We start from the raw sequence: 26,787 nt of genomic DNA on the forward strand, positions 1-26,787 counted from the left end.
ATGTTAGAACAAAGGAAAATTTATTGAAAACGTTCATCTTCCCAGCCTTGCTTCTGTATCTGTAGAGTAGGGAGGGCGAGTCAAGTTCCGCAGCACTTAGACCACAATTGACCGATTGTGCATCTTCTCAGGAGGTTGTCGTCCTTAGTTTATTATCCATCCTGCCATTTCCAGTAAAGCGGACAAATCACCAGGAGACATCTCCCCTATGTCGGTAGGTGTAGGCCAAGGCTCGCTAAACGCATACTCTCGTATTGACGATAAATCCATACATTCACATGGGACATACTCGACAGTTTCTTCATCTCGTTCATACTTCCTGCACAGAGGTGTGTCTACTAGCCCGAGTGTGTGAAGGTGTTTGCTTAGTTGACAATGGTCAGCTAGTAAACCAAGTGTCTAGCGTAGGTTTTTCCTGGTCATTCCCAAGTACTTTTCTGATGCTGACTTCCCAAGGTTCCTTAGTGTTACCTTGGCAAGTGTGCATCCTAGCCCTTTTTCCCATCTTTTCAAGGTTTGCGTGTGGGAGTGACATTTGGCCTGCTGCCTTCCTAGCTAGTTGGTCAGCAATGTTTATTTTCATTGTGTCCTTTAACCCACCTCAAAATGATGTTGTTACCATCCGAAGCTTGGGCTAGTGACTCATGACACTCCATTACTAGCCCTGATATGACACCTGGTCTATTCAGAGTCGGTAGCGCTTGTCTGCTGCCTGTGCAGATTATTATGGTTTTACCGGCTATACCTTTCCGGGTTATCTCTTTTGCGGCTATGGAGATACCATCCAGTTCAGTCTGAACTACGCTGGCATTTTTGCCCATACCTAGTGTGACCAATTAGCCCGAAAAATCCGGGACATGGCCCGAATTACGAAGTCATGTCCCGGACAAGGCTTCCGGGTCATCCGAATTTTCAACGGTTTGGTAAAATTCTATTTTAAAATTTTGAACACGTTATTTTTTTTAAGAATTTACATCAAACTGAATTGGTGGGACGAAAAAAGGTCGACAATTTCTAATAGTCGACCTAAACTAACTGTCTAGTAGTCTAGTGTAAAGTGTAAAACTAATATATATATAACAGCGCTAACAGGCCTTATAGGCCTACGGCTTCTAAATTCTGGATAATATTTCTCCATTCTGTTCGGTCCTCTGCACTCTTTCTCCAGTCCTTCACCCCGATTTCTTCCAAATCCCTCTCTGCAGCCTCTAACCATCTCTTCCTTGGTCGACCTCGTCTCCTTTTTCCCAATGCTCTGTCATTCAATATTCGTTTGACGTTTCTAGTTTCTGGCATTCGAGTAATATGTCCCAGCCATCTAACTCTTTGGGCTCGTATTTTTGTCGTTATTTTTGGTCTCCCATACATCCTCATTACTTCTTCATTTGTTCGTCTCCTCCAGGTTTTCTCCGCTATCTGTATACCTCCAAAAATTTTTCTCAGGATCTTCCTTTCCCATATCTGTATCTTCTTCTCCTCTTGTTGATTCATTACCCACGTTTCGCTCGCATACAACACTGTGGGCCGTATTATCGTTTCATACATTCTGATTTTCGCGTTTATTGATACATTTTTTGCTTTTAATATCGTGTTTAAGGCACCCACAACTCGACTTCCCTTCAATAATCTTTTATCTATTTCTTTTTCTTCCCTTCCAGTACTGGTTACAGTCACTCCCAGGTATTCGAATTCTGCTACTTCCTTAAATTTATATTCATCTCCTTCTCCTTTCATTTTTATATAGTTATCCTCTTTATTTATATCTCCTTTCATTACCATGTATTGTGTTTTTCCTTGGTTGATTCTTAATCCATACCTTTTTGCTTCCGCTTCGAACTTTTGGAATATTTTTTGGAGATGTTCCTTTGTTCTTGTTAGGATGACTAGATCATCAGCGTAAGCTATAAACTGCTGTCTGTTGTTAAATATGGTACCGCTTGTATTAATTTTTATCCTTCTTACTATGTGTTCTAGTACCAAGTTAAATAAGTCTGTAGATAGAGGGTCACCCTGTTTCAGTCCTTTATTCACTGTGAATTGTTTTGAAAAATTTCCTTCCAGTGTTATCCTGTTTTTTGTATTGTTGAGCGTCATTCTCACTAATTTAACCAGCTTTCCTGAAATACCCAAGGATCTCATTGCTTCATATAGCATATCTCGGTCCACTGAGTCGTAAGCCTGTTTAAAGTCAATGAACAACATGTGTAGTCCCAAATTTTGTTCGTAGCTGTTGTTCTGTATTAGTTTTAATAAACATATTTGATCTGTTGTTGATCTTCCTGGTCTAAAACCTCCTTGGTATTCTCCAATGATCTTATTTACCTCCTTTTGCAATCTATTTCGGATGATTTTTGCAAGTATTTTATAGGCCACTTCTAATAGCGATATTCCTCTATAATTTTCGCAACTTGTTTCATCACCTTTTTTGTAGATTGGACAGATGAGTGCATTGTTCCATTGTTGCGGCATTTCCTCTTTTTGCCAGACTGTTAATATTAGTCGGAAAATTTTTTTTTCTTGCAGCTTTTCTCCTCCTACTTTAAAAATCTCTGCCGGAATTCCGCTTTCTCCTGCGCTTTTGTTATTTTTTTGCTTCAATATTGCTTCTTTTACTTCTTGTAGTGTAGGTTCTTCTTCACGTTGTTGTTCTGTGTTATCCTGTTCATGTTGTTTTATTTCCTGGGGTTCTGCTTGTTTATTTTCATTTAATAGTTCTTCAAAATACTCCGCCCATCTGTTCAATTTTTCTGTTGTTTCTCCTAAAAGCACACCGTCTTTACCTCTACAATAACTTGTTTTACTCTTTGCAGTTCCTCGAGATTTTTTTACTTCTTGGTAGAAATTTCTTATTTCCTTGTTTACGTATGATTCTTCTATTGTTTTCAACTGTTTGTCAAGATGTTCTCTTTTCTTTTTTCTGCAGATTTGTTTTACTTCTCTTCTTGCCATTTTATATTTTTCTGTAGTATCCTGTGTATTATTTTTGTCTTTTTCTATTTTTGCTTTATTTCTACGTATCAATGCTATTTTACAATCCTCGTCAAACCAGTCTCTTCGTTTCTCTGCTTGTACTTTTCCTAGACATAGTTCCGTTGCTTCTGTCATCGCTATCTGTATATTCCTCCATTCTTCATCAATATCTTCTGCGGTGGGGTAACGAAGTCTTTTATTTATCTCTGCCACAAATTTGTTTGCCGTTTTTTCTTCTTTAAGTAATTCTAGCCTGTATGTTAATCTTTCTTTTGCTGTTCTTGGGTTTCTTGGCAGCTCTTGTTTAAGTTTGGCTATCGTTAGAATATGATCGCTATTGGTATCTGCCCCTCTGTAGCTTCTGGAATCGGTAATTGCTCTGATATGTTTACTTTCTATTAATACGTGGTCTATCTGGTTTTTTGTCCTTCCATCTGGAGATATCCAAGTTATCTTATGAATATCCTTATGGTCAAATCTTGTGCTTACAATTTTCATTTTATTTTCTGTTGCAAATTCAATTAATTTTTTCCCATTTTCATTTGATTCCTTATGCAAACTTTTTCCACCCGTTATACTTCTGTAAATCTCTTCTCTTCCTATTTTGGCATTCATATCTCCTACGATTATCTTTATGTCATATTTCTGAATTTTATCCATCAAATTACTTAGCTTCTCATAGAACTCTGTCTTGGTTTCTAGGTCTTTTTCTTCAGTGGGGGCATGTGCATTAATGATGCTAATTTTTCTGTACTTTCCTCTTATTCTTAAATAACATATTCTATCTGATATTGCTTGGAAGTCTATAACTAATTTACTTATTTTTTCTGTCACCATAAATCCAACTCCAAAATATCTGTTTGTCCCGCCACTCTTAAAAAAGGTTCTTTTTCCTATTTTGACTATTTCAGTTCCCAACTGTTTTGTTTCTTGTAAGGCCAGGATGTCTACTTTGTAATTCTCCATAATATTATCTAAATTTTTTAAGGCACCCTCTTCGTACGTACTTCGTACATTCCAGGTTCCAATTTTTATTATTTCCTCATGTTTTTCTTTATTTGTATCGTTTTTTCCCTCATTTTCCAAAGTCGTTATTCCTTTTTTTGCCATGTCAATACCATATTTCAGCCGCTGTTCTTCGTTTATTAGTTTTTTGAATTTTCTATCAGCTGGTCTCTCTCCTCGTCCCATATCCAGATTTTGCCATTTACTATTAATTTCTTGTAGCCGATTTTCGTTTGCTTACCTTTGCTTCTTTCTTCCTTTGCTATTTTAGTTATTTCCTTTTGTATTTCTTTTTCTTTCGATGTCAAATCGTTGTTTATATAGATACGGTCTTTATGCTGTTTTAGTTTACTTTTCTTGTTTAGGATTTCCATTTTATCCGTGAAAGTTTCTGTCTCTATTGCGCATACTGTTTCTCCTATTTTTGTTGCACTTCTTAGTTTTATTTGTGTTTGCAACTCTTGGGCTATGAAATTTTCCATTTCTTCTTTTAATTTCTTATCATCATTTGTTTGTACTTTCAACCCAGTTACGATCAAGCTTTTCTTTTTGCTAAATTTCTCCAGTTGCTCCATTCTTTCATGTAGCAATTTTACTTCTTTTTTTAGTTTTTGATTCTCTACTTTTACATCCATTAACTCTTTATTGGTTTGTTGTTGTTCTTTTCTTATTTGTTTTATTTCCTGAAGCATTTCATCATTTTTATTCATGAGCTCTCTCATCATCGTAATCATAACATTTTCCATGTCTTCATTTTTTTCGTTGCCTGCTTTGCTTGGTGACCGTTTTGTAATTTTACTTCTATTAAAACAATCATCCAAGTTTTCTCTTTTGCGTTTCGTTTCGTCATCGGTTTCACTTCCTGTGTCATTATTCTTTCTTTCCATTTTCTAAAAGTGCCCCGCTAAATGTTACAATTAGAAAAATCTGTATAGAATACAATATAAAATATAAGGTTAGTTTAAAAAATAAACCTATATTAGACACAATCTATAAACTTAATTTAGAAATTAACTTTAAGCCAGTTCGTAATCACCGTAAAAATTAAAATTATTGATTTTTAATTCTCGCACTATTTTAGATTTATTTTATAAGTCCGACTCTGCACTGCGAAAATAAATCAAGTCTGTTTGACCCATCAAAACTTGAATTTCTTATCAGTGGTTTTATTTTATTTATATTGTTCGAATAATTATTGGCATCTAAAATACCTGTTTACAGTAAATAATGGAGAGATCTTACTTTTTCGATGCTTTGGACGATTTATTTTCACTCACTAGTGCACTTGTACTTTTATTTACACACTGTGTTAACTTGGCGATTTATCTATTCGTAATTCCAATGGAAATTGGATTATTCACGGAACAGACGTTAATCAACCTCACAATTTGCCTACCAGGACCGTTCTCCACAGTAAAACTAATACCACATCAAAAACTCATGCATTTTATTTCGTGGTATATAGTTGTAGGAAAACTCAAACTCTGGATTTTTTCCGTTTCTGTATTTTAATTCTCGTCATCTGAAAAGACGATTTAAAAACATGACAATGTAATTACGATAATTATATTTTTATATTAACCTAAGGTTCTATTTACATTGAAGTCCAACATCAGTTGATTTTCTAATTTTTCCTTCTTTGAGAACGATTTCCGGATTGGAATCGTAACCATCAAAAACTAACAAAAGTGGGATCATCATTACAACCCATCCCATAAAAAAAATTTTTCAACATAAAAATGATAAATAATCAATAAAACGATTAAAGTTCTATATTTTAAAAAAAATGGCCCGATTTTCATGGGAATGTCCCGGATTTTAGGTATTTTTTTAGCCTTGTCCCGAATTCGACGGAATTGGAGTTGGTCACACTACCCATACCCCATTTTATACTAAGGTTCAGTGATCTGGAATATATCCCGCATCCTGAACCTTCTTCCGTGTTGGAGCCATCGGTGTAGATGCAATACGCATTTAGTACGTTTGACTCCCTATGTTGTCTTGTTTCGATTTTGTAGGGTTTGCCGAAGACAAACGTAGGCAGTGTTCCCAGACCTACTGAAAAATCAGTAGACCTACTGATCTCGATCCTCGTCTACTGATCTACTGATGGCAACCTTAAACCTACTGAAATACTATTAAACCTACTGAAATACTAAAAATTACTAAAATACTCAAAATCATCGTATTTTAATGGAGGGATTCGGTAAATTTAACGAAAAATCGGTTGAATCCATCGATTTTTTTGAAGCATCTGGTTGCCTTCCCCAATAATTCTACTGAATTCTACTGATTTTTCTGGGCGACATCTAGTTGTCTATGTATAAACTAAATTACTCCACCAGCTGAATCTAACGAATTCTAGCGATTTTTGAGGCGACTTGATACTACTGAAATCTACTGATCTTTTGAAGCGACACCTACTGATCATCAAAAAAGTCATCTGGGAACACTGAACGTAGGTTTAATTAAGTCGCCTCCATGGCATGCATGTAGCAGGGGTACTGCCTCCAGCTCACCATGCCAGAAACAACATCTCAATTGTCCCATCCTACATCAGCACCACCTCCTTGATATATATGTCTAAAGAGATGATACCAATGAGCAACTCCATTGCAGCAGTTGGTGTTTTCATGGCAACTGTTATATTTAAGCAAGCCATCCGCTGAATATGGTTTAGATTTTTCCGTAAGTTAGCATTGGCCTAATCCTAGCCTTGCGTATTGAATTAGAGAACGAGATCAACAATAATATTAAAGTCTATCGTTAATAATTAAATCTTGAAATGACTATTAAATTTTTTTTACAATTTAGAAATTGAAATGTTGAAGATATCTAAAAAATTTATAGTCATCGATTCCCATCAACAATTCTACAATTATTAAAGACTTTATCGGGAACGTTTTTATTTTTTTTTTTTATTATTTTTGGCAACACGTTAAGTTTTGATATAAGCGCCATATCCGCTTATATTTTTTAAGAACAGAAGTTAAAAAAAATCTTGTTTCAGGCCGTCGGGAAAGTGTTTATTCCGGAACCTTCAGCGGAGCTTTAAATCCAGCTTTACAAGATCCCAAGGGTCGACCTCGGCGCGACGTTGCCACTATCGTACACATTCTTAATGATCTCCTTTGTTCCGTACCGGAACTTCGTAGGGTAAGTATTTCAATGTTTTTATATAAATTTCTGATTGTGTGGTTCATTGTAAATATAAATTAAATTTTGTGTTAATATGGGATTATCCACAGGTGATTGTAATGACAATTTGAATAGGATTTCAGAACATAGACATAATATGTTATATTAACATAGACCACAGAGTATCATGTTGAGCGAAGTGACGACGCCATTTTTTTAATCAGTGCTGTTTCACTCTTACACATAGTAAAGCTGCGACATTAGTCCTCCCCTACCGTGCCTATACCCCCACTTAGTTTCATATTAGTTTCTCGATACAATGTGCTAGAAAGAGATAACATCAAATCAAACCAGTCCAAGAGATCTTGTCGTCAGGAAGCGCGGATGATACGCTCGGTCTATGTTAATATGTATACAGTGATGAGCGCGCTAATAACCGGAAAAATAATGCAAAAGATGGAAAACATATAAGGTTGTGAGATAAGAGATGAAACTGGTAGAGGTGAGAAATTTAGCGATAGAAACCTATAAATTGATGTAATATTGATTGTTTCCCACCTTTAGACGTATCAGAGGAGTATGTCAACTAAAACTGTCACAGTAATAGTTGCCAAACTCGTCCGATACATCTAAAGGTGGGAAACAATCAATATCATGTCAATTTATTTATTTCTTTCTCTAAATTTCTCACCTCTACTAGTTTCAGCTCTTTTATCTCACAACCTTATATATGTTTTACATCTTTTGCGTTATTTTGCCGGTTATTAGCGTGCTCATCACCACCACTGTATAATAGAACAATCTATCTTTCAGGACTGAAAATCGAAACGTCAAAAACAAACGTAGTAGGCCTGGATTGCGCGTACCAAAAAAAGTTCATTAATAGCAAGCTGAAAATTTGTTAATAGCTTAACGGTGTCTAGTCGGACAAACTTTGATGTACGGGAACACTGGAACAGGGAAAGTTTTAATTATTGTGGAACAGTTTAAAAATTTGGAACGTCAGATTATGAAAACGTCCCGTGTATTTTGTCGGACAGAACATCCAATTGATTTGTTACCCTTTCATTAAACTCTCATGCATAAATCAGACTGCTATTACTAACCAACATGATTCCTGTCATTTGACATATTCTTCGTGTTCCACTCATTAAAATGCCCAGTTGATGATAAACACCAGTCTGATTTTTGCATGAGAGTTTAATGAAACGGTAACAAATCAATTGGAAGTTCTGTCCGACAAAATACATGGAACGTTTTCGTAGTCTGACGTTCCAAATTTTTAACCTGTTCCCCAATTAAAACTTCCTCTGTTCCAGTGTTCCCATACATCAAAGTTTGTCCGACTAGACACCGTTAATAAACCGGGAGATATTAACAGAACTTCAACCACGATTTTCTAAGTCCTGCAATACTGGAAGGTTAGAAAAAATACTTACAATTTATGGAAAAATCCACGGGTTTCCTGTGACATTTTCCTGTGAAAATTAGATTTTTCATGAGGAGAAGAATGGAGAGTTGCGATGAATTTCTGAGTCCTGCCATATCCATAGAATGACAGGATACTATCAATTTTATGAAGAAAATTTTTAGGGCAGGAGGGTTGCAAAAGGACTAAGGGAGTATATAGAAATACAAACATGTAACGAAAATAATGAAATTTTCATAATTTTCTGAGTCCTGCCAACTTAATCAATTAAACATAATTATTTGAAAATGATCGAAAAAAATGATGGCATGACGTCTCCTAATGTTTAACTTTAACTATCCCTTTTAAAATTCTGTGGAAAATTTTCACCCTGGTTCCGTGATTTTCTGAATCATAAAATAAATTTTATTATAAAATAAATAATTTAAGTAGACATTATTTAAAATGGCAGGATGTTTAGTTACACCTTTTTTCCTATACATAGTTAAAAAATGTGTAAGAAAATTCGTGGAAAGTTACACGATTTTCTGAGTCATGCCATTTTGCACATATCTCAAGAATGTTAATATAAAGCTCTTTACAAAGAGGCAGGATGGTTGTGTAGTTATTTCGTATATAAAAATAACATTTTTAGTCTGTGAAATTATTGCTGGTTGTTATACAAACATATTCATATCACCACAATTTTCCGAGTCATGGCATGTCAAGTATGCTTAAAAAACACTAATCTAAAAACCGTTTACAACGTGGCAGGATAATCGCAAAGATATTTAATACATAAAAATTAATTTTTATATCGCTAAAACAATCGTACGATATTAAATATTATTTTCCTGAGTAATGTCTCGGATTTCTACAAACCTTTCAAATCTAATACCAAACTGTAAGATCTTTATTTTAAGCGATTAGATCATATTTATTGTATCTAAGTAAACGTAATAGAAGGAATAGGAAGAAAATCAATAATTTTACAATTAATTGGTTATAGTAGGGATTGTACCTATTATACAGGGTGTCCAGAAACCCTTCTAACAAACGAAGCCCGGAGATTCCTCAGATAATTTTAAGAAAATTTAACTCAATTCACCTAGTCCGAAAATGCTTCCTAAGCCAAGCCGCACACCAAAGAAACATGAAACGAAAAACATGAAACATGAAACGAAAAACATATTTCATGAAACTAAAACACTGCTAAACAAATCTCAAAGTCCGCCTACCAATGGAGCGAGTGTGATTCATGCTCATGACACATTTTTATTTTCGGAGAGTTTCATAAATGGCCGGACGTATATTTGTTTAGCAGTGGTTTATTTCCATGAAACTTAATTTACGTTTCATGTTTCTTTGATGTGCGGTCGGGCTAAGGAAGCTAAAGCTCTTTAAAGATGGCGTATTGTAATTAGTTTTTTTAAATAGCTCCAGAACACTTCTATTTAGAAAAACGAAAATTGGTACACCTATTTATCTTTCAGAGATAAATCGATTCCATCAATTGTCAATTTTTTGTAGTCATAGGCGTCCGTTTAGGGTAGGGAAACGGATATTTTATCGCATAACTTTTCTGTGTTTAACTTTTAAGCATTTTTGACACTGGATTATTAAACTATGGGGTATTCTTGTACTAAAAGGTACTCTGGCTTATACGGGTAGCCCTGTATATTAGAAAATATTTTTAAATTATGATCCTATCTTTGCCCCACGTTTTACCTAAATAACTTTTTTTCGTATCTCATACGACAAACGAGTAATTGGACTTTGTCATACTGATGCCCCATCCTGTATACGAAATAACTATAAAACCATCCTGCCTCTTTGTAAATAGACTTATATTAAGATTCTTGAAACATATGCAAAATGGCATGACTCAGAACATCGTGGAATTTTTCACGAATTTTCTTACAAATCTAGGACTCTTGCCGTCTTACTAAAACCGTGTAACCTTCCTGCCGAGTACCGAAAAAGTATTGATTGCATTTGAGTATTAAAACTTTTTGAAGGCAGGACTCGGAAAATCACGGAATCAGGATCGGAATCACGGATCATTTTGATCATTTTGAACTAAATATATTTAATTTATTTAGTTGGCAGGACCCAGAAAATCATGAAAATTTCATTATTTTCCTTACATGTTTGTATACATATATACTCCGTTACCCCGTTTGCAACCCTCCTGCCCAAAAAATTTTCTTCATAAAATCGATAGTATCCTGTCATTCTACGGATATGGCAGGACTCAGAAATTCATCGCAAAACCCTATTTTTATTTTTTAGGAAAATCTAGTTTTTACAGGAAAATGTCACAGGAAATTTGTGGATGTTTCCACAGATTATAAGTACATCGTCTACCCTTCCAATACTGCAAAAGGCAGGACTTAAAAAATCGTGGCTGAACTTATGTATAATATTTCCCGGTCTATAAGCTATTAACAAATTTTCAGCTTGCTATTAATCAATTTTTTTGGTACGCGGTATCCAGGTCTATAAGTAAAACGTAATTTGTATTACAATAAATTGTGGTTCAGTCCCATATTATAAATAATACTATATTTAACTTGGTACGTGCCACAAGAAAATAGTTTCAGAACCTTTTTATGTACTTAGGATGTAGTAAAAAACGGGAAACAATTGAAAAAGGAAATTATGTGTGTTTACACTTCAAAGAAAGTCTTGAACCCTGATTAACAACATTGCCATCAGACTTCTAGAAACCCAATAGACAGAAAACCAAGAATTTTGTCTTTCAAGTAGGCGAATAAATGCCACCAAACGAGGAAAAACACATACGTAGGACATACTACTACTATCGGTTTACAGGGTTCTTCCGACTCATAATCGCCATTCTTCTCTGTGTAACCATAGACCTGGAGGGATTTGTCTTTCCTCTAGTTCTTTTTCCCTCCCTCCAGCTTCTTCTCGGCCTTCCTCTTTACCTTCTCCCTTGTGGTGTCCATGCCAAAATCTGTTTCGGAATCCTTTGTATCATCTGGCATTCTCTGTGCATGGCCGTACCATAGTAGTTGTTTTGTTTTGATGTCATCAATAATTATATTATTGTATGTGTGGCTCCCATCATTTCTCGTATTCTCTCATTTGGTATCCGATCTCTTCTTGGTTTGCCTGTTGCTCTTCTCCAGAAGTCCATTTCTGTTACTAGTCACATTGTCTCTGTTCTTTGTTTCTGTGGGCAAATTTCACTGCCATATGTTATTACACTGTTAAATACGGTATTGCATATGAGTTGTTTGTTCGCTTAAGATATCGTTTAGTCCCACAGAATGCCGTTCATCATGGATATTGCTTTTCTACCCTGTATGTTTCTGTCTTTTATAGCAACATCGAGTGTTCCATCTTGAGTTATCTTCATACCCAGCTACTTGTATTCATCACAGTGTTTAATTTCTACCCCATCGTCTAATGTAATGGACTGCTTTGTCCCTCCAATACACATGGCTTCAGTTTTCTTAATGTTAATGACCCAATGGGGTCACGTAGGAGATAAAATGTAGTTCATGATCATATCTCAAGGAATTAAAATAAGGTTTCAAAGAAAATAATAAAAAATTTCACTTGATCCGCTAGTCCCAAAGATCCACTCTGTAATGTTATCGTTACGTGCTACGTTGTGAAAACGATATTCCGTATGATATATACGCTAATGCAAACTATTTAATCACCGTTTCCGCGCATTGAGCGAAATACATCCCCAGGGTACCACTCTATCCACACCGCCCCGTTACAACATACTATATAATAGAAGCAAAACCCTGCTACTCTTTTTAGGGATCTTAGGGTTAGTACACGGACTGCTGGGGCAGTTTACCACTGAGGAACATACACGAATTACTCGTGCGGTCGATTGTTGACTACCTGAGTTGTTACTTGTCGCTTTGCTACCGCTCTCGTGCTGTGCACAGCTTGAAGCAATCGTTACTGCTCGAGCTGTCATGTGTACGGCAGCGAATATAAAGATTATAGTTCACCGCGCTGTCACTGCTTCAAGATGTCCGTGTTCGGCCAACCTTATATTTATGAAGACATTGTAGTACAATTCTTATTTTTATTTTTTTGTTTAGGTTACTCGCAAAGGTTCCGAAGAACCCACCGCCCACGTCCCCGTCGAACAGCAAGACGAACCGATGATAACCACGTCGTGCAGCGAAGATCAGAACCTGAGGACTCGCGGCAAGTTGGAACACCTCAGGCTCGTCATGGGTGAGAGACGAGAACGGAGGAGACAACGTAAACAGAAACCTTATTCGCTACCTCAGAGTGACACTGACACTGTCACCGCATGAAACACAGCTTCCTTGTACATAGGTTATTAGTTTTTATTTTCGAGATGGTGAAGCTGATGAGATAAGGGGGGTCGAAGTAACGTACGTGACGTATGGAATAGCGTTTTTTTATTCTTTTCAAACAGTATTCACTATAATAAGTTAGCAGCTGTTTGAGACTTCCTACTAAAAATTCAAACATCTTTAAAAATCGTGCATGTTTTTTGTTTGTTACCCCAAACTGTTAAAAAAAATAAAAATATATAACAACAGACAACCCCGTAACATAGCCTGATAGTTTGGTAAGTTAAAGATTCACTTTCTGTCTAGAAGTGTATCTTTGTTTTTGATATTTCTTACTTTTCGATCTTTTTGTTTTCTATTGTTCCAAATAGTAGACTGAACAACTTCTGGTTGTTGTATAGGGCCATATTTGTCTTCCAGTGGCACTTCAGCCCAAAAATTGTTACTTCAACATTGCCAATCATGGTCCGTTTGCCTTCAAGCTTTGGCACCCATTAGATTTTGTGCTTTCACTGCCACCTCATTCTTCCTCTTCTCCGTGGATTCTCTTTTGGTCTTTGGCTATTTTTTTGTCTGGAGTTCTTTTTGACAATCGTAATTTATTCTCCAGCCATTACATGGCTAGTCTATTCAAGTCTCCGGGGTTTAGCGGATTCTGAAATAGGTATTTCTTTGAACATTTGTTAAAGTTAATGGTTCTGTCTGTCTCGCATCCATATTTTATTGTTGGTCTGACAATGATTCTATAAATTTTACTCTACTATGTTTCGTGTATTTTGTGGAGCGAAATATGTGAATTACGCATGAATAATACCTCGCAGATACGGCACTGAATGAATAGCGAACTCCCGATCGTTTCGCCAGTAAAAGTTTGACAACTCGAAACGAAAATCTGTCATTTCGCGCATCTCAGTATTAGGCAAGGCGCACATTGAGACACATGCGACACAACCCACGCAGGGCAGCACAAACAACACATTGCACTAAATTCATGGGCTGAGTCGGCTAAACGCATATTGTCACACAATAGTTGTGTTGTTTTCTACGTTTGCGGCCATGGAAAATGTATTGCTAAGTTCTGAGTCACATTCGGACGCAGATGGGGAAACAGTAGTTTTGCTTTACGACCTATCAAAAAGAAATAAACCATATTGGAAAAATAATTCCATGAAAAAAGGATGTCATGGTGAACTTAATTTGGCATCTAAATTCTCAGAGTCAAAGTTCACTTTGGCATACTATTCTAGATGTTATCTGTTAGTTTTGATTTCATATATGAGGGATTATGTATTATATAGAACAGGAAAACTTCTAACAGACTCAATTAGGTCTTCCTGCATTTTTCCTAACAAGCACGCACTCGCACGATATCTGTGTCTTGAACAATGAGCGACTCATCTTATTTTGGTGGCATTCATGGCCTACGCTGCGCTGTGTCTTGATATTGTTCGTCCGCTATAACTTTTCCCATGGGTCACGATTCATTTTCAAACAAATTAAGTCAAAACATAAAGTGAAACTAACGCCAATGTGTGTAGTATATAGTATACAGTATACAAAATGTATATACACATCGACGTTCGTTTCACTTTATGTTTTGAGTTTTTTTTTTAATGAATCGTGACGCATGGGAAAAGTTATAGCGGGCGTCCAATGCTGGCCACACGATGCAGAAACGTAGCGTGTGCTGTCTTGCGTGGGTTGTGTCACATATGTCTCAATGTGCGCATTGCCTTAATGATTTGTGTATATGCGAGAAAGAATTTAAATCCGTGGTAAATTCATAACATCTAAGTAAATTGAAAAAGATATTATGAGTTAAAGATATAGTCTATCCTGGTGAATGCCCATTCAGACTTCTCGAATCTCTGTTGTACTTCATTTGTTACGCTTGTATTAGTAAGTGTGTCGGTACTCGTCATAATGGCTTGTGATTAATAAATAGACTTAGTTGTTTCTACGTATAATATAAACTCGTCATATTATAGTTCTAGCTCATTTCTTCGTCTGACTGTTGCTTCTCGTGTTGTTGTTGTTATTTGTAGGTCTTTAATATGGTCAAGGAAAATATCGACTCACGATAACTGGTTCTGCACATGATTAAATTATTTCGTATCTATTAGCAAGCTCATGTGAACTTTGATGTATCCAAAAACTATGATTTGAGCATCGGACGACTTCTTATGCGCATGGAATATTCGAATCATGACGTAGCTTCCCTCCTTCAGTGGCGTAGAAAAGAGGTAAACTCAATAATATTGCAGTAATTTATTTTAGTTAATATATATTATCTATAGCTGTCTGGTAATAGCTATATATTATATTAGAACCGTTTTTATGTGTGTACAGAAATAAGGTATTCGAGGTATTCTTCTCCAACACCCCATCTGAAATTTGCCAATTCTTCCATTATCTGCTGTTCTAATGGTCCAGGATTCGAGACATAACTGAATATTGGGAAAACAAAGGATTAATTTGATAATGATCTTATTTAGTTATATTTGTGAGTTTTTAATATTTTGGTGAAGTTGCGTAGCTGTTTCTAATAGCAAGTATCTCGTGATATGTTTTTCTCTTTTACTGAATGTGTTCTATTTAATAACTAGTTCAAGCATTATAGGATTAAGTTGTTACGGTTGTTGTCAAATTGTTTGTTATATTGTGGGGTTTTTACCATTTTACTCCTTTGTGTCAAAAACATTCCTCAAGTCGACAAAGCTTATATATTTTTGTAATCTTCTCAAGGGAATATTAGTGAGAAGTTCCACCACGGTTGAGGCTAGTAAAAAATGCACCAGAGTAAAATTGTAGAAAGTTTATATACAGGGTGTTTGGTAATGAATGGGCCATATACCTTAGATTCTTGAGGTTGAAATAGGTCGATTTAACTTACTTTAGTACGAAATTTGATAATAACGGAAATACAGGGTGTCTAAGTTCAACTTTTATTTTATTTATTCTTGAATATTTCCTGACAGGCATGGGATAATTCGCCATCAAAAATTATGTATTACCCAGAGGGCGCCACATACCTCTTTTACGCGCTCATTTAATACGTTCAATTTTTTTATTGCCCACTGGACATAGTTTTAGAATCAAAACTTTAATTCCCCTATCATTTTTACTTAAAAAAAATATTACATTCATATCGCTAAACTCCACCGTTTTCGAGATAAACGCATTTTAAATCTGCGATACAACATAATTTTTTGCATATCATTGTAGTTACGCCCGAAAAATAACTTAAAATCATAATAATTTTCAAAAATTTATCGCAAATTCCTTCAAATGGAATTTGTGATTCACAGATATAAATATGGGAACTTGCCCAATTATTATGGTTTCAAGTGTATTTTTCGGATGTAACTACAATGATTATGTAATATGCAGAAAATTGTGTTGCATCTCAGATTTAAAATGCGTTTATTTCGAAAACGGTTGAGTTTAGCGAGATGAATGTAGTATACCTTTTTTATGTAAAAATATTAAGAGAATAAAACTTTACATTCAAAAAGTATGTAGAGTAGGGAATAAAAAAATTGAACGTATTAAATGAGTGCTGAAAGACGTATGTGGCGCCCTCTGGGAAATACATTATTTTCGATGGCGAATTTAGATTTCTCGTTCCAAAAAACCTCCGCTTACCAAAGTTCGTGTTGTCAGCCCATGCCTGTCAGGAAATATTCGAGAATAAATAAAATAAAGGTATAACTTTGACACCCTATATTTCGGTTATTATCAACTTTCGTACTAAAGTAAGTTAGCTTAAATCGACCTATTAGCTCAGGAATCTAATAACCTATGGCCCATTCTTTACCAAACACCCTGTATATGCCATCATCCTAATAAAAATTAAATTTTCTACTGCAAATATTTTTACTATGCTGATAAAAGGTTAGGCTTAATTTATAATCATATTATTTATGCATAAGAGTTGCAAGGATCCTAAACGTTAAATATTACTTGACAAGGTAAAGAAATTGATAATTTTCTATGATTTCTTTATTACTGGTAATTGAAAGGTGAAATTATTGCTGTGTGAAACACCCTCAGCGCCAGTGTATCCTTTTAGATACACACTGTCCTTAACGCTGTGTGCCGAAAAAGATACACATGGCTCATTGTGTTCGATCGGTTGTGTCTCCTAAAAGGACACACTTTTTAAGTTTTTATATGTAGAGAATAATAATGTTATGGCCTGAGCCAATTTCCTGGTATAACTAGGTTTGGCCTTAGACACGTAGACATGAAAAGATAGGCTGTATGTAACTAGAAATTCATATAAACATACAAAAATAGAAAAATACGAAAATAAAGTGCAAATAAATAAAAAAAATTGCTTCAGTCACCCTAAAATAAATAAAAAAAACTCTAGAGCTCAGTTATTTTTTTATGTTCCTCTGTTCGTTCATGAGAATATCGCGAATAAAAGCGAATGTTTCTTATGCTCATTTAAGATAAATCATATCATACTTTCAATTAGCAGTAATGAGAAAATCGCCAAATATTATCTTAGCACAAACATGACAGAAAATCCTGCGATTTTTGCAAAAGAAAATTGAATTTTTACAAGGATTGTCTGGGGAAGGCCACAATTTTGATTATCTGTGATGTATCTTTTAGTACCCTCAACGACGTAATCCAACTTTAGAGTATGATATTCCAGTTTATAACGCCAGTATAGAAGGTTAAGAATTTATCATAAACTTTAAAATAATAATTAGTTTTTATTGCATTTTTTGACTTTTCAACTTTTCAATATTCAACATATAATTGTTGCTTAAACAAAAAATTTGAACGTATTACACTTGCAATCATAAAAAGCCGGTCACTCGACGAATTATTCAAGTTAGATGTCTCAAATTTTCTAAACCTGTTGTCCGATTTGAATGATTTTTTTAGTATGTTATATTCTTATTCTTCAACAATATCGCTATAATAATATTGTTGCTAGACAGGTAAATTGTCATTGTATACCGGGTGTAACAATCAGTGTTTATTCCTCAAAGTTCGGAACACCCTGTGGAATGTTTTAGCATAGATAAAATATTGATATTAAAACTCAATTGTAGCCTTAGGCTTTCTTAACATCTTCTTTTTTGATTTATTTGTTTATGTTGGATAATAAAAAAGTTAGGCAAGTTAGTAACTAGCCATGTTCTTTATCAATACAGGGTGTTTCTAAATAAGTGTGACAAACTTTAAGGGGTAATTCTGCATGAAAAAATAATGACAGTTTGCTTTATAAACATATGTCCGCAAATGCTTCGTTTACGGGATGTTAAAATTGTCTTACAAACTGACGATTTATTTATTGCTCTAAAACCCGTAAAGATATGCAAATGAAATTTGGTAGGTTTTAAGAGGCAGTTATTTTGCATTTTTTGACATACAATTAATAATTCTATATTCACCATTGGCGTGCATATGAGTATAAACATTTTAGATACATCCCGTATGCACGCCAATGGTGAATATAAAGTTCTTAATTGTATGTCAAAAAATGCGCCATAACTACCTCTTAACAGCTACCAAATTTCATTTGCATATCTCAACCGGTTTTAGAGCAATAAATAAATCGTCAGTTTGTAAGAAAAAAAATTAACATCCCGTATCTTGAAACCGAATAATTTGCGGCCATACGTTTATAAAGTAAACAGTCATTATTTTTTCATGCAGAATTACCCCTTAAGGTTTGTCGCACTTTTTTAGAAACACCCTGTATTGATGAAGAACATGGTTAGTAATTACCGTGCCTAACTTTTTTATTATCCAACATAAAAAAAAATCAAAAAAGAAAATGTTAAGAAAGCCTAAGGCTACAATCGAGTATTAATTTCAATATTTTATCTATGCTAAGACATTCCACAGGGTGTTTCGAACTTTGAGGAATAAACATAATATGATTGTTACACCAGGTATACAATGAAACATTATTATAGCGATATTGTTAAAGAATAAGGTTATAACATACTAAAAAAATCACTCAAATCGGACAACAGGTTTAGAAAATTCGAGACATCTAACTTGAATAATTTATCGAGTGACCCGCTTTTTATGATCGCAAGTGTATATAAAACAATATAAGTAGATTAATCTATATTTTCTTTTATATATCTTCCATTGTCCTTGAACACAAAACAAAGATACTGTCAACTTCATTTAAAAAATTCTTCTTCTTCAGGTCTACTTGCTTCACATATTTAAGACAATAACAATGATTGCTATGAATGTTGATACTTATAATCATTAATAGTGGTAATGCAGATACATTCTTCTCCATTCGTACTTACAGGAATAGCTGTTGTTGGTAGCTTGTTGCATTTAAAAACTAACAAAACAACTCTAAATATTATTATCGCCAGCTCATGAATATAGACACCAAAATGCCTATTTAATGCCAAACGTGCCTAGAATTTTCTAGTAAAAACGCAAATTTTTCTCAGGAATAGCACAAAAACTTCAAACTTCCATCAATATTAAAATTGTATTCCTAGCAATAACCTGTATCAAATTCTCCGTCTATAGTATTTTTACTACAAAAGCAAGATTACGTAGGTCAAAATTTCTGACGTCAGAGTACTACCAAATCATTAGAATTTTCAGAGTTTTCATTAAAACATTTTTACTTCATTTCGTACACAATTTAATTCACATAAGGTTTGTTCCAACTCGATACAAAACCGTTCTTGAACGGTTCGTGAACCGCGCAGTAACGAAAAATGTGTTACTGCGACAATTATTCGTTATTGCACATGCGCGTAACGATTCAAGAACTGTTTTGTATCGAGTTGGAACAAACCTAATATAGCTTTAAACACTGTATGTACTATTTTTATAAATACCTACATATAACATTAAATATAGCTTAATTTAAATACTATTGTAATTTTTGTTGTGTACCTATACTTGTTGTGTTTGTATTGAAAAACATTATATGCCAAAGCAAAATGCTTAATAGATTATTTTAAACAAGAACGAAGTAAGTTAAAGAATTTAGATTTCTTAGATTAGGTTTAATAGAAATAAGATTTTTATTAGATTTAAAGATCAGAAAGTTTTCTTGTGAATTTTAGCGTTTGCAGTATTTTAAAAATATTAAATAATCTATTTTAATGATTATACCTACACTATGATATTGTTGTTAATTAATATATTTCGGCAAGTAATGAAAATCAATTGACATCATCAATTAGAATAAATAATTATAGATATTAATTTTATAGGTAAACAAAAAAAAGAAAAATATTTCTGAAAACTAATGGCATAAACGTGGCCATGATGAAAAGTCACATTCTAATGTTTTGACAGTGCTCTTACGTCAGAAATTTGGACCTACCTACGTAATCTTGCTTTTGTAGTAAAAAGACTAATATATAGAGTTATGTGTGGTTTTCTGTGTCAATAGTCACTATATTTATACAGCGTATTTCAGACATGCGATGTAGTGTAGTACTAAGGATAGTACTTCACGGCAGTAGCCGTGATAGGTAGTATTAGGCAGGTACTTGTAGAGGATTATCGCTCTTAACTGCTGTGGAATACAAAAGTAGGATTTATTTATGATAATTCACAGAATCTGTGAAATATGGCAAACCACTTGCAATATACAACACTGATTCTAACGTTTTAAACGCAGTGTAGGTATATCATTTACTCGTATTTCTAAAATATTGCAAAGAGATCTGAAAATAGTGACTATAGATAAAGAGGAACCATACATTTCGTTAAAAGATAATCAATTTCATATCTTATTACAATAGTAAAACAAAAAACACTTAAAACAACTAGATGATTGAGTATACTACTACCTATACTAATATTAAATAAACGTCATCGTCACTCAACATCAAGGTATTTCTGAAAGGAAAGTTAAGTCGAAAGGAATTATAGAATCAATTTAGTCGTATGGTTCAAGTGGAAATCGGTGGGACTGTACATTTTATCAATGAAATTAGATATGTCTGACACTCCAGAAGCTGCTAACGATAAAATGTTTTAACATCGCATTAATCATTGTAAATTAGTGGAGGGATATTAATACAGTGAAAATAATAAGACAAGAACTGGATGATAATGATTATAAAGAATAAATTTTAAAAAAAATTCTACTTTAATGACAAAAAAAGCAAGCTCATTAGCAGAAACAAATTCAAAATTATTTTGCACATCATATGTGAAACATTATTTGGTTGAAAAATTTCATTTTTGTTGGCACAAAAATATATTAATTTGTCTGGACTAAATTACAGTTCTGTTTATCTTAAAAGGGTTATGTTACTATCAACATTCACACAATGTTGCCAAACTGAATTTTGTTATTTTGGGTGTAAATTTTTTCCACCTATCTCCGAGGGTACAATACCCTACAATTTTGCTGGGGAGCGTTTTCTGCCATAATCGAAAAAATCAATGCCAACGACAGGTTCTGGGCCTATGAATGTTTCCCCTCCCCTGCAAATCTGCCCGTTTTTCGTTCCCTAATAGTATTGCAGACACCCAGAGTAAACTTAAGACAGTTCCAAAATAACTTAGACTTTATTTGATTCGATTCCAATGCCTTTAATGCCACCAAGTTATCAGATACATTTTTTATAGGTGTGTCGCTGCAGTTTCTCTTTATTAGTTCCTGCAGGTACATTTCTATAGCATAAATTTTCGTTTGGAAGATGCTAGAACTAGAGTGAGTACCTAAGCTTTCACTAAAGCTTAGCCTTGGTTTCCCTCCGTATACTCCAGCTCCCAACTTCTTTATTAGTTTTAGAGCCGTCAGGATACCAGTATTGATCTGCCATTATTAGATTTGTTTTATTCGACTCTCATTCATTCTTTTCTGGAAAAAGGACGGTAAGGCTTTTCGAAATTATATTTAGGTGGCATTGCATCTGGTACTATTTTCAATTCTGGGTGATTGTTAATTATCTCTCCAGACTTGATCCCGATATCTTATCCGTCTTGGGTATGCTCCTACCTTATTTAGAACTAATCCTAGCTCTTTTTCTTAAATGCAGTCTGGAATCCGGATTTGGATTTCTAGGCTGTATTCCAAAAAACATTTTTTGTGACATTTCATCTATAAGTGTAGCAGACATCATTGAAGACGGTGACCTTATTTATTTATTTTATTTAGCGTATGGCACCTGACACATTTACATTATATTTTGTATAAGACAATACATAGGTTCACAAACGTACATCTAACTTATTTACATAGTCTATCGACTCTGGAGTCGCCATCAGGAAATCCTCTGACCTGCCATGATATGATCTTGTCGGACACTGTTCTGTGATGTGATAGGGTTTGTGGTTGTCCACAGTTACAGAGTGGGGATGGTCGTTTACCCCATTTGTGCATCATGTAACCACATCTGCCGTGTTGGGTTCTGATTCGGTTCAGCATAGACCATGTGTTGCGTGGTAAGTCAAAGCCTGGTGGTTTTTGTGTGATGCAGGGTAAGTTGCTATTTTGTTGTTCCATCCATTCTCGAGTCCATGTTGTCGTTAAATTGAACTCAGTTTCCACAGCAACCTTTGCTGTTTTTATTGCTGGTCGTCTGGAGCGTAGACGGTTACCGTTGGCGGCATCTATATCTTGATGGATTGGCAGGTTCTCGTTATCTACTATCTTTCTGTACTCACTAGTGAGTGCGTGTATGCGTCGTAGTTTGGGTGGTGGAATGTGGCTTAGTACTGGGAGCCATTGCGTAGGGGTGGATTTGATAACTCCAGCAATCATTCTCATTGTATTATTCAATTGGGCATCTACTTTGTGTATATGTGGGCTGTTAAGCCATGCTGAAGAGCAGTATTCCGCAGTTGAGAAGACTAGATCCAGGGCAGATGATCGCAAGGTGGAAGCGGATGCTCCCCATGTTGTGCCGCACAGCTTCTGGATGATGTTGTTTCTGGATTTAAGTTTTTCCGCTGTTTTTATCAGATGTTCCTTGAATGATAGGGTTCTGTCAAGAGTCACCCCAAGGTACTTTGGTGTTTTATTGTAGGCGAGTGTGGTGTTTTCGAACTGAATATTGAGTATTCTTCCTGCAAGCTTGTTATTTAGGTGGAAACCGGAAACCTCTGTTTTCGTAGCGTTTGGTTGGAGTCTCCATTTACGGAAATATTTTCCCACTATGTGTAAGTCCGCCGTGAGGATTTCTTCTGTTTCTTCAAATGACTTACACCTTGTTGCAAGGACCCAGTCATCGGCGTAACCAAACTTCCTTGATCTGGTTTCTGGTATATCAGAGATGTATAGGCTAACGAGAAGAGGAGCTAGGACAGATCCCTGAGGCAGTCCATTCTTCAGTTTCCTTGGGGTGCTGATGTCAGATCCCATGACCACTTGAATCGTTCGGTCAGCTAGCATGCTGTTGATTATTCGAGCGGTGGACTTACAGGGGATTGTACGGAGGAGCTTGTATATCATGCCTTCTCTCCAGACTGTATCGTAGGCCGCTGTTAGGTCTATGAATGCGGTTGCAGTTTTAAGTTTTCGCTGGAACCCTGCCTCAATAAATGTGGTAAGTGAAAGAACCTGATCTGCGCAGCTTCTTTTGGGTCGGAAACCTGCCTGATCAACCGGTATTGTTTCAAGCAGCGTTGGGCTAATTCTATTGTAGATAAGGCGCTCTAGAAGCTTAAACGTCACCGATAGTAGGGCTATTGGTCTGTAATACTTAGGGTTATCATTTGGTTTCCCTGGTTTGAATATGGCAATGACCTTCGAGCATTTGAGTTCCTGTGGTATGATACCGGTCTTCATAATGTCCGTGGGCTATCCATTCTCTAGCACATTTGCCGCAGTTAATTAAGAATTCGGGATGAATATTGTCAAAACCTGGGGCTTTACCTGGCTTTACATCCTTAAGAGCAATAGTGACTTCTTCGGAAGTGAAAGGGCGGGAGTATTCGGTGTCTGTAGATTGGAATTTTAAAGTTTTGAGCTCTCGTTTTACCTTGGTTGTATGTGGCTTGTCTTTCGGTGCTCTAGATGTTGATACCAGATGTGAGGCAATAGTGTTTGGGTTAATCGTTCTTTTGTTCCTTGTTATAGGTGTTCCTCTTCCTAATTTTCTTAACAGTGTCCATGCTTGCCTGCTTGACGTTTGAAAATTAAGACTTTCTACAGTTTCGGTCCATTTTTGTTGTCTCGCTGCATCTAGTCTATGGAGCAGTTCATCTGCTATTTCTTGATCGCCACTTTCAAGGAAATTTTGGTACAGTTCTTCACTATTATGGGACCAACCGGGAATGTATTCTTTTCGATAGCCTCTTGGTATATGCTTTTTTGCCGTGCTTATTACGGCTCCAACGAATCTTTTGTAATTTCTACCGGTAGGGGGTATGAGTCTTGTCCAGTTCCGTAGAAAACCTACTCCACTTAGCTTTCTTCAGATTCCACCGTGGGCGAGGGATGGATGTGATTATAGGAATTTGTGTTCCTGCCTTATTGGGTGACCTTATATCGTCCCGTCACGATTACGTCCAGAAGACGATATAGAAGCCACAATAACAAAAGTTTTGACAAAGTATCATTTGAAGTAATAACCTCGGTTAGCTCAGGAACTCCTCACAAGCAAAATTGGAAAATATGCCTAAATTGACACACTAATTAAGGGATTTGACGCATAGGTTTACCTTGAGTGACGATATATGTTTATTTTTATAAATATTACAAATTTTTGTTTTAATCTGTTTTATATTTTTGGCATAATGTTGAAATAACTTGGTTAAAATATAATTATGTAGTTCCTGATTTAATGTCTAAAAGAGCACAGTTTATACCGTCTCAGATAAATCTAGTAAAAAAAGTGCAAAAAAAGATAGATTCAGTAGTTTCTGTCTTATTTTACAGCTTAAATAAATTTCATTCTGCATCCAACACAGCTGGGCCTGGTACTTTTATTAAACTTCCACACTTACAAATATTAAACAAGTCTTCTTGTATGTATTGTTGCCAAATTTAATTTTTCCAGTTTGTAAGATTTTTGCTTAAAACAGACAACACTGCTCATATATTTTAACGAGCAGTATTATTGAATAAAATCAGTATTCTCAAATGTTTACACTTTTATATTGTACATATACTATCCAAGCTCATATTATACATGCTTAAAACTAATTTCTTCGCAGTGATCTCATTATTTGAACTTGGATCGGTCCATTTACAATATTAAAGGAAATATGTATATTAATATCCTAGGTCCTAGATCAATAGATTTATCTCTTTATATATAGATTTTTGATTTTGTACTCTTCTGCAGCACAAAATGCTTGTACACTAAATATTTTTTGACTGATTATAAACAGCTTGTGGCAAAATGCTTGCAATCTTGAATATATTACCAATTCATAAAAGTGTACATTTAATGACAGATTATTTTTTAATCGTGACCAGACATCTCGTAACGCGACAGTTCGTAACAACGAGAGTTCGTAACTATACATCTTCGTAACGGACAATTCGTAACGTCAAAATTGGATTATTCTGTTTATTTTTGTTAACGTTTAAACTAATTTTTATTACAGTTACAATTGAAATTACTTTTATCAGTTTAATGAACGAGCATATAAACATTTTCAACACATTTCATATTTCGTGGAGAAATAAATTTTGAAAATTATCTTAAAATAAATATAATATTTGTTATTTTTATTTAATTTATTTTTCACACTTAAGAGAATTTTTTTTTAAATCTTTAGTTGTCATATTAACAAGAATATATGCAAAAATATGTGTGAAATATATCTAAAAAGAAGTGGTTTTAAAAAAGTACCATTACTTTTAGTGTAGGAATGTATGCAAAATGCATTTTTATTAAATTCAGTAATACTAAATTTGCTAAAAAAATAAATTTTGGTGTTACGAATATGTATAGTTACGAACTGTCGCCGTTACGAAGTGTCGCTGTTACGAACTGACGTCGTTACGAACTGTTCATTACCATTTGTCTGGTTACGAACTGTCGCGTTACGAGATGTCATGGGAACCTGTTTAATTCATTAAATCCTTATTAAAACTATCTTCCAATAGGAAAAACCTGCTTACATACGTAGCATTTATAGCAAAGTTTATATATAACTGACACCAATAGACAATAAAGACATAAAATGAAGTTGGCTCTGTTTTAACTAAAAAAAAATTACGAATTTTTGTATCACGAACGTCACGATAATCGACCCCCCGGAAAATATGTTTCCTGTTGATGGACTTTTATTTGTTTGACTGATTTTATAGCCTGAGATCAAAAGCTTGCGATAAGTAGCAGCTGCAAATATCTTTGATCTCTGTAACTACAGTTGATTTAGAACAAATAAATTAGATATCACTTGTACTACAGTTATATTTCGGTATTTGCTTGATTCGTGGGAATACTATATTACATTCAAAACGCAGATAATCTCGAGATCCACCCACCGATGGTCGCACCTTGTCATTGGTTAGAAATGAGTTTGTAACCAATGACTAACTGCGACGTCACGACACGTCCACAGATGAGTGCGACCTCGAGCTTAACTTGGTTTTGAATGTAGTATAGTAAAAATATTATTTATGATGGCCGATAATATTCGAAATAGTAATTATATTACAGGGAATACAAGAACTATGTTTTCTCCCTATATACTATTTCAGAGGCCGGGTCAATGTCTGTTTCTCTAGTTTTTTTCAGAGCCAGAAGAAAAATCTTTCTGAATTTGAATCTGTCATCAACTTCTCTTTTTTTGTTGCCATTTTGGCTGCACTTATCTTGGAAGGACAGCCAGACAAAAACTAATTGCCTAGATATAGAAGATCAAATTGTTATGGAGCAATCTGGTAAAGAAATTTTATTAAAAAGTATTTAGGTAAAATAAATAAAAATAAACTTACAATCAGTTTAACATAGGACATATATACCACAATTTGCTATGTATCTGCAGGTCTCGGGCAAGGCAACTAAACGACGC

General features: G+C 34.9%; 1 protein-coding gene across 1 annotated transcript in view; it reads left to right on the forward strand.

Annotated features, from left to right (window-relative positions):
- LOC126880064 (midnolin homolog) overlaps nucleotides 1-25,951 on the forward strand; it is a 57,365-nt gene extending 31,414 nt beyond the window's left edge. Inside the window, exons 4-5 of the mRNA XM_050643720.1 lie at nucleotides 6,986-7,131; nucleotides 12,616-25,951. Coding sequence (XP_050499677.1) covers nucleotides 6,986-7,131; nucleotides 12,616-12,837 — 368 coding nt within the window. The 3' untranslated portion in view covers nucleotides 12,838-25,951. The remainder of the gene's footprint in view (nucleotides 1-6,985; nucleotides 7,132-12,615) is intronic.
- The last annotated feature ends 836 nt before the right edge of the window (nucleotides 25,952-26,787 follow it).

This window comes from Diabrotica virgifera, chromosome 2 (assembly GCF_917563875.1).
Source record: "Diabrotica virgifera virgifera chromosome 2, PGI_DIABVI_V3a".
Lineage (NCBI taxonomy): Eukaryota > Metazoa > Arthropoda > Insecta > Coleoptera > Chrysomelidae > Diabrotica > Diabrotica virgifera.